Source organism: Myotis brandtii, unplaced genomic scaffold, assembly GCF_000412655.1.
Source record: "Myotis brandtii unplaced genomic scaffold, ASM41265v1 scaffold356, whole genome shotgun sequence".
Classification (NCBI taxonomy): Eukaryota; Metazoa; Chordata; class Mammalia; order Chiroptera; family Vespertilionidae; genus Myotis; species Myotis brandtii.
Window position 1 is genome coordinate 388,862 of NW_005363687.1, and position 9,446 is coordinate 398,307.

General features: G+C 37.4%; 1 protein-coding gene across 1 annotated transcript; it reads right to left on the reverse strand.

Annotated features, from left to right (window-relative positions):
* Positions 1–1,669: 1,669 nt before the first annotated feature.
* Positions 1,670–8,672, reverse strand: DYDC1 (DPY30 domain containing 1). Its single transcript, XM_014544203.1, has 3 exons — positions 8,526–8,672; positions 7,781–7,882; positions 1,670–1,768 (listed from the first exon to the last, which is right to left on the reverse strand). The coding sequence occupies exons 1-3, from the start codon at positions 8,670–8,672 to the stop codon at positions 1,670–1,672; spliced, it is 348 nt and encodes a 115-aa protein (XP_014399689.1).
* Between the last annotated feature and the right edge of the window lie 774 nt (positions 8,673–9,446).

Here is a 9,446-nt window from a genome sequence, read left to right on the forward strand (position 1 = left end):
TATGTCTATTCCCTTTGCCAAGTTAGGAAAGTTTTTAGTCCTTATTTTTTTCAAATGGGTTTTCAATCCCTTGCTCTCTCTCTCCTGCTTCTGGTTCCTACAATACAAATGCTGTTATGCTTGATGTTGTCCAGAGGCCCCTTAAACTATCCTCATTTAAATTTTTTTCTTCCAGATTATTGATTCAAATTTTTTGTGTCATCTAATCTTTGTTGATTTCCTCTAATATATTCTGTATTTCAGTTGTATTATTTAGTTCTAACTGGTTCTTTTTTATGCTTTTCCTCTTATTTTCTGCTTTCCACCTCTTTGTTGAAGTTCTCACTGAGTTTATTTATTCTTCTCCTAAGTTCAATAAAGTGTTTGAACTCTGCATCTTGTAGATTGCTTGTCTATTTCATTTACATCCTGTTCTGGTGTTTTCTCTTGTTCTTTTTTAAATATTTTTATTGATTTTTTTACAGAGAGGAAGGAAGAGGGATAGAGAGTCAGAAACATCGATGAGAGAGAAACATCCATCAGCTGCCTCCCGGACACGACACTCCCCCTGGGGGTAAGAATTGATAATGTTTCATTAATATATTAAAAGACAAAACCCACAAAACATGAATTTAAAAAAGTGCATTTAACTAAAATAAAAGTTAAGCCCTGGCCAGTGTTGTTAAGTGGTTAGAGTGCAGGCTCAATTCTTGGTCAAGGTCACATACTTGGGTTGTAGGTTTGATCCATGGCCCAGTCTGGGACATATGTGTATGTGTGCATGCATATCAGTGTGCCCTATTATACTCAGACTAAGCATCAGCATTTATATATTTTAAAATTATGTATAAGGCTTTGATTTACCCTTTTTAAAACTCATCTTTTTTATATTCAATTCATCGTCCAACTTTTTAAAACTTGTTTTAAGTAATGATGCTCTCATCTAAGCTGCTAATATAGATATTCCATAAAACCTGCTTCTGTTTTATTATTATTATTATTATGGAATAGAAGAGTAACATTTACATAACAGATATGAGCTATACGCATACAATATGAAATATCCAGTTAAAAAGTGTAATTCGGTCCCTCAGAAGTTTAGTCTCTATAACGCATACTTTGGGGATACCAGAGAACACTGGCCAAACTAGAGGCTTAACATTTTATACGAATACAGTAACCAGAGATGAACTTTTTTATGTAAGCTACTGCATAGTTTATTTACTAAAAGACATGAAAAAATCCATAGTAATAACATTTAAATGTAAATTATTATTGATAATACATCTAACATAAAGAAAAGAGATGCATTACTATGTCAGAGATCAGTATATTCTTGATATTACAAAGAGCTTGACCTTCAACATCAACCACTATAATTAGAAACAACCAACTCTTATATCACTATTACAATATTATTAATATCACTATTATAAAACAGCTCACAAAGCAGTTTTGCACACACAATCTTATTTGATCTTAAAATGATCCAGTAAGATATTGCTAAAAATAATATACTGTTATCTCTATTTTTCCAAAAGGTAAACTGAGATGAAGAGGGTTCTAAGATTTGCTTAAGTCACACAGCTGTGTGGCAGGTCTTTAGACAATGAATCCCATGATACAGCATCGAGAAAGAACAGCTTGAGGATTCTAAGAGATTTTAAATAAAACAGACAATTATAAAACTTCAAATTACCTTCTCTAATTGTTCTTGAGCTCTCTGTTGTTCTATTCTCTGCCTTTCTTTCTCTTGCATTTCTAACTCCAGCTGTAAGGCCAGCTGTTGCTGAATATTCAGAAAGAAAAAAAGTAAGTTATGTTAGAGTCAGATCAATTGCAGGGGATTAACTCTATCACTCTGAAATGTCCCAGGATAATTAAGTTTACACCCACCTAAATTTCAAAAACTTACAAAAATAAATGATCACAGCCACTGTTAATACTTTGGCTTTTACAAATATTTCCTGAAATATAAAATAAAAAGGAATCTTCCTTAACTGCTAATTTAGAGAAACACAATATGTACAAAACCAAGTCATTTTCTCTGTTCTTCTTGAAGCAACAAATGAGATTGCAGGAATTTTTTCAGATAAAATCTTGTTAAGCATAGCTGGATGGGTCTTCAAACAACCAAAGCTTGGTTGCAGAGGTGGATGAGAAACTCCTAAGTATACTATCTGAAACCACTGATAACCAACAATATATTTGGTTCCAACTCAACATATATGCCACATTAGCATAGGGTCAGCAAACTAAATTGTGTGGGCCAAATCTGACCCAACTCCTGTGTTTGCACAGCCCTAAAGCTAAGAATGGTTTGTATATTTTTCAATGGTTGAAAAATATCAAATAAAAATAAAAATAGTAAAAATCATGTGAAATTCCAATTTTAGTGTCTATAAATGAAGTGTGATTGAGACACTGTCATGGTCACTCCCTTGACTACTGGCTTTGCACTACAACAGCACAGTTGAGCAACGGAGACTATAGGTGGCGCTCTCATCACTTTGCATCGCTGCTCAGCACACTACAGCTCACAGTCTCTTGATTATACCTCAACAGTTTTGCAGGGCCATGGTCTCACTGCGACATTTATTTTTAATCAGTGTATATCCATCATGTAAAGACAAGAAGTGAATTTTGAATGTTGTCCTTTTAAGACACAGTAGAGAATGGGTTATTTAATGATCAAATTAAATGACAAAGGATCATGTTGTTTTTGTTTTGTTGTTTTTTAAGTATATTTTTATTGATTTTTGAGAAGGGAGAGGGAGAGAGAAAGATAGAAACATCAATGATGAGAGAGAATCATTGATCTCCTGCCTCCTGCACGCACCACACTGGAGAGCGAGCCCCTAACCCTTGACTGGAATCAAACCCGGGACTCTCCAGTCTGCAGGCTGATGCTCTATTCACTGAACCAAATCAGCTAGGGGATGGATGGTGTTTTTAAGCCGTGGACATTATACTAAAAGAATACAGTAAGTATCAATATTACCAGGTTAAGCACTCATCACAATATTATCAACTCACACAAGAGCAAAGGTCAGAAATATTTTAAAAGTTAAGACAAGTATTTCATCACAACAGAATTTCTTTACAAAATTAAAAATGAAAATGAGGCTACAATAAAAGTAAGTTTCTAAGTGGCTCATTTGTTAGTCAGGTAAAGAAACATATTTTCCAAGCGATATTTAATTAAAACATGCTTGATTTCAGTGTCTGGAAAAACAAGCTTACTTAACATTTTTAGCCTTTGGGCGAGAACAGTTGCTCACAGGGCTGGTGACATTGGGAGCAGCATCAGTAGTCAATTAAACACAATGATTCTGAGTGGTTGTCCTTAGCTCTTGATGAGTAAACAAATGTTCCCAACGCTGCTCAGTTGTTGCTTATCCAAGGAGTCAGTGCTGAGTTTAAAGAGACTGGAAAATCAGCCGCTGTGAATAGTTTTCATGGGACAACTACAAGCAATAATTTTTTTCATAGAAGTTGAGAAACATTAATTCAGTACAACCAGAAGTGAAATCTGCTAAGATGTGTTACAATAAATGATGATAAAAATATGTGTGGAACCATGGAACAGAAAAAGGCTCAGTTGGACAAATTTACAAAGCTTGTGAAAATAGTGTTTAAAGCCTGTGAGAATTCATTGTATTCAGCTACTATGTAAAAAATACTTGAATCTATCATGCATATTGAGCCAGTAATGTCAACAGTGTCCTACATTCACTCTTATGAACATCATCATCAATCCTGTGAATTTTTGTCAGAAACAGGAGCTGAATAAATCTTGACTCGCCCTACCACACCAGTTTCCTGGATTAACAGTGGGAATGCTTTACTATAAATTTTTACTATAAAAGTCCCAAGATGAAACTTTTTCTGAATAAGAAGAACCATTCTTAACCACTATTATCAAAAATTAAATGGCTCTGGCCATTAGCTTTTTGCTGCAGACTTAATAATGTTTTTTAATCAATTCAACTTAAATTTTAAGGCAAAATGGTACTTATATGTAAAACTTCCATTGCAGAAAAATCATTTTAACAATTAATGTGTGACTCCCAATGGCAAGCTGCTTTATATGCGGCCCAAAACAAAACCAACAAAACAAGGCCCCCATTCCCACACAAAGGTGCAGCAGATGTATTTTCCAAGCACGAACTATAGTTCCAGAGTGTTGTTAGGCCAGGATATAAATAAAAAGGAAATTTTCATATTTCAAAACCCATTTAACTGTGTAATGAGAAGCTCTTACCTTCAACTGGAAGTGATTAATCTACAAGACAATGAGATGCTAAAAGGCAAATATCAAGAGAATTCTACAAATGCCTTCCAAGAGATGAATATGCTCAAAATTATATGTACATGGATTGATATCAATATTTGGCAGGACCTATGTGTGAAAAGATACTTTCAAAGATAAATACATAAAATCTCATTTCAGATCAGCACTAACAGATAAACATTTTCAATCAACTTTGATGATAAAAAACATTAACTTTGAACTCCAACTAAATGAAATGTTATCTTTATCAAAAGAATTTAATTATTCTCAGTAGTAAGCTTATAATGAAGTATGGTAGCAACCAATCAGGTAGAAACTGTAGTTTAACTCTAACCCTGCTGTTTGGCTTAACAATAGAAAAGTTACTTTGATTTTCTGAATTGTATAAATCATCCCATTCGATTGAATGACTATCCCATTGATTGTTATCTTACTGGTTTTAGAAAGCATTCTTCTGTACCTGGGAACCAGGACAGCACAATTATCCTAAATTGTTTTAGTGGCCACAGGTGGTGCGTTCCAGTTGACTCAGTGGTCCTAAGACCAGGACAGTGCAATTACTCTAAATTGCCTCGATGGCTTTAGATAATGTGTTTCTATCAACTCAGTGATCCAGAGACCCAGAACTGTAATTTAGATAACATGCCTAAGTTTAACCCAGGTTACCCAAAGGCTCTAGATAATGTATTTCTGTCAATTCAGTGACCCCGAGGCCCGAAACTGTAATTAACATGCTTAATTCTGCTTCTGTAATCTGCTTTTTTTGCGAGCCAGGTGCCTCATTCCAAACCCTGAGATGTAATCAATACCTGTGTGATTTTTTGCCTATATAATCCTTGAACTGTGACCAAATGACTACTATGAGATTTGGGAATGTCCCCTCATAGTCCCGGATTGCAATAAATGTGACTCTTTAATTCGACTTCTTGAGGCGTCCTTCTGTGATTCGCGGGGTACATTACAACAATATTACAAAAAAATCTATTCAAATATTATTATTTATTTCATCAATAAAACATTTGTGGAAATTTTTTTTCTCACTTGCTATATCTACGTAATACACCATAATATCTTCAATTTTGCCTCTAGAGTATCTACCTTTGCAGAGTTTGTCAACCTCTAAGCCAGAAAATAAATTCTCACCATCAATCCAGCGCTACCTAATAAGCTCAGCCCTATTGAGCATTTTAAAACTACATTTTTAAAATAATACACTTTAACAAACAGAGATAATGAACAGTGATTAATACCTATTCACAAAGAGCTGTTAAGAGTAGTGTCTTCACATTCCTACATTCTCCCCACTAAGATAAGTAGCTGAAATGCAGGAACATATCATTCAATCAACATTCAGACATTGGTAGAGGAAATGAAATGACTAAACTCTCAATGATAATGCAAAGTGCGGTTGTTAAATACCAGCCAGTGTCTGAACATTCTCAGGAAATTTTCAAAACCCAATTCCTTTCTTCACACAAAGGAAGTAAAATTGTTAGAAAGATATTCAGACAAAACAGAGCAAACAAAAAACAGCTTTTACTTACAAAATAAGTTCTTTAGTAGAAAACAGCAATCCAAATACTAGCCTGTTCACACCTAACTTTTCAAGTAATTCCAAATCAGTATTATTACTATGAGAACACCTGCTCTTGCAATCAACAGGTAGATGACCAGAGATATGAACCCCAGCTCACTTGATTCAGGGGGTATGGAGAGGCCTCCCTGCTTCTCTTCATCTCAGCCTCACTCTCTTAAGCTTTTCTCTGTTGGTCCATCTCTCCATGTGTCCCTTCTCCTTTCATCTGTGTCTGCCCACCAATCCACTTCTTTGACCATAAAATCTTTTGCAGATTTCATTATATCTTTCACTCTCAATACAATGCTTAGGGTTTGATACACAGCGGATTACTTTATACCCAGATTGCTTTATACTGATCAACACAATACACCTTGAGAAATGTTTGATTTCCAGTACTGACAAATTTTATCTAGGTAAGCTGAAGTAGATGAGTTCATGAAAGTTAAGTATCTCCTCATTCGTGTTGTAATTTGTCTTGGGGAAGAACTGCTGAGAGGTTCTCCTTATTCTGATAGATGGGGAACAGACAGCAGCCATAGGAGCTGCTAAGAGGAAGGGCAGGTCCTCACTCCACGTGGAGCTACTGCAGCAGACGCGTGTCTGCTTGAATGGTCGTTTGATGTCCAACTCGACAGTTAGCAACTTCCCCACAACAATAAGCCAAAGGACTGAAAAATGGAGGCTTACACACGGTAATATTTTCAGCAGCCATAGCCATCAAAGGTGCCTAGAATGTTCTACCCACTATGAAGAATGGTAGATTAGATTTTTTTAAAAGCTAGTTTCCATGTCTATATTTAACTTTTTAGCCACACACCCAAATAACTGACTTCTTTCCCTTTTTAAATGCGTAGACCTGAGTTAAGACTCTAGAGTTAAGTACTATAAGGTAGAACTATAGGGGTGACTTCAGTTTAGTTGAGAGTCTCTCCATAAATTAAATTAGTCCAGAAGCCACTCTGGAACTTTCCCCTGTCTAGGTAATACTCCATAACCCATCCTCCAACTATTCTCTTACCAGCATCTCCAGTTCCCCAATCCTGCTACCCCAACCTGCTTCAGTCAAAGGGTCTGCCTACGCAGAAAATCACCTACCCACAAAGTCAAATCAGATGGAAACTATAAATGCTTGGTCTCCAACTATATCGGGGTACTTGACGCTACCAAGTAATGCTAAGTTTCTCTGCCACTCTCCAAAGCCACCAGTTCAAACCCTTCACCACTCTCCCACACCTTCTTTACCACCTCATTCTTGAAAGATGATCATGGTTCCTTCTTCATAAAGAAGAAAGTCACACAGAAACTGCTTGCAACGTTGTGCCACAAAACCGATACACCCGCATGTACCTACACCATCCTCTCCTCTTTCCTTGAATCAAGGGATCAAAGAAGTGCCCTTCTACGTGCCTAACCTATGTTCCAGGCTCAATTTCCTTTTTTCTCCATGGAGAGCTGATTCTAGAAATCATCCCCTCTATTTCTTATCAACCACTCCCCTTCCACTATGTTCCTTAAAAAAGAAAAGGAAAAAATAAAATGTCCTTCCCTGAAAATCTACTTGAAAGCATTACTGATCCTCGCCCTCTCCCCTGCTATACCCACCCCACCCACACTGCTCCCACCACAGTCCCACTAGTGGCCTTGAGTGAACACTTTGCAGTCCTGTCCCACTCAACCAGCCAACAGGTGATTGAGCACGGAGGGCTCACTGAGACCCTCTCCTCTTGGCTTCCGTGAGAGCCCGCTCTCTGGGTTCCCTCCTGCCTCGCTGCTGCTTCTCCAGCGAAGACAACGCATGCACAGAGATGAAGATATAAGAAAACCATATGGAAGTAACCAGAGATGCGGAGTCTTTCAGCATGTGGGTTGTACCATGCCGAGGCTGACACGGCCAGTTCCATGGCCTCTGGCTCTCTCACTTGTCTCACCTGCTGAAACATGAGCTCCTCTGCTTTGAGCCTCTCCAGCCGCTCCTGCTCCAGCCGGGCTACTTCTCTTTCATGCTGCAGGTCGGCCATTTCCTTTTGTCTCTAGCATTGTTTAAAAACAGTATCCCATGACTAATGAACACAACTTGCAAAAACAATTTGGAAAGCATCTTAATCACCAACAGTTGGGAAAGGATTAAGTAAAGTACAGTGGGGCCTTGACTTACGAGTGTCCCGACTAACGAGTTTTTTGAGATACCAGCTGTCTCTCCGCAGATTTTTTGCATTGAGTTGATAGAGTAATTTGAGTTAACGAGCTCCTTAACGAGCTCGGTCTCGGAACGAATTAAACTCGTAAGTCAAGGCCTCACTGTATAGTCTATTTGAAAACTGTATAATAATTTGGGAAGGTTTGTGTTTTACTTGAAAACTGTATAATAATTTGGGAAAATATGAGTTTTATTTGAATAACGAGCACAGAGTTAAAATTATACATTGAATATGATCATAATTATGTACAATAATCTACAGACAAATGTTTAGAAAAAAACTAGAAGAAATACTTAAAAATATAAGTAGTGGTCTTCTTTGGGAATTTTCTACTTTTTCATTTTGTCCAAGTTTTTGTGAAATAAACACACTATTTTCATAATAGAAAACAAGAACAACAAACTTTTTTAGAAAGCAGACAAATGGGACCAATTATTTTACTCTTCTACATTTCTAAAAGGAGATCTGTACTTACCAGTTCCTCCATGGTCACATTTTCCTTATACTTATACATCCACAATGCTAGATATTCTATCGGATCCACTGGGCGATGTCTTGCCACTTCTGCAAGACCTTGAGTTAGACATTTCCCAAGGTGCTTTTGAAGATATGCCGACTCCATTTCTAACTCCAAACGTCTAAAAGATTTTTTTGGCATTAATGCAGGAAATTTTCAATTAAGGCACAATAAAAGTAGAGTCCAGTGAGGCCAACAAAGCATTCCATTCTGTCACCAGTCATGGGCACCTCACATCATGATGGCACAAGCAAGCTGGCCCCTGGAGCCTTCTAATGGTTTCCCAAAAAAGTCTCCACAGAAGTCACTACAACTAAAACAGTTTTAAAATCCCGAAGAGCCCTCAAGTCCAAGAGCAGAAGAGGGATACTGTCAGTATTGATTGTGAGAGGACTCTATGCCAAGCTATGTATGTCTCACCTAATCCTCACAACATACCTGAAAAGTGGATGTCATTTTTCAGATGAGGAATCCCAGGCACAAAAAGCCTAAGTGAACAGTCTAGGACAGGGGTGGGCAAACTTTTTGACTCGAGAGCCACAATGGGTTCTTAAACTGGACCGGAGGGCCGGAACAAAAGCATGGATGGGGTGTTTGTGTGAACTAATATAAATTCAAAGTAAACATCATTACGTAAAAGGGTACGGTCTTTTTTTTTTAGTTTTATTCATTTCAAACGGGCCGTAGTTTGCCCACGGCTGGGCTAGAGAAACATCAAACAAAAAGGAGAGCCATAATTGCACTCAGTGAAGGGTCAGTAGCCTATAGGCCGAAGATTAGATTGTTTACTGATGCCACAGTAGTAATAGAGCAGCACAAGTTGGGAAAAATGAAAGGGAAGGTATGTCAGATAGAGAACAGCAAGGAGAGGGAAGGAGA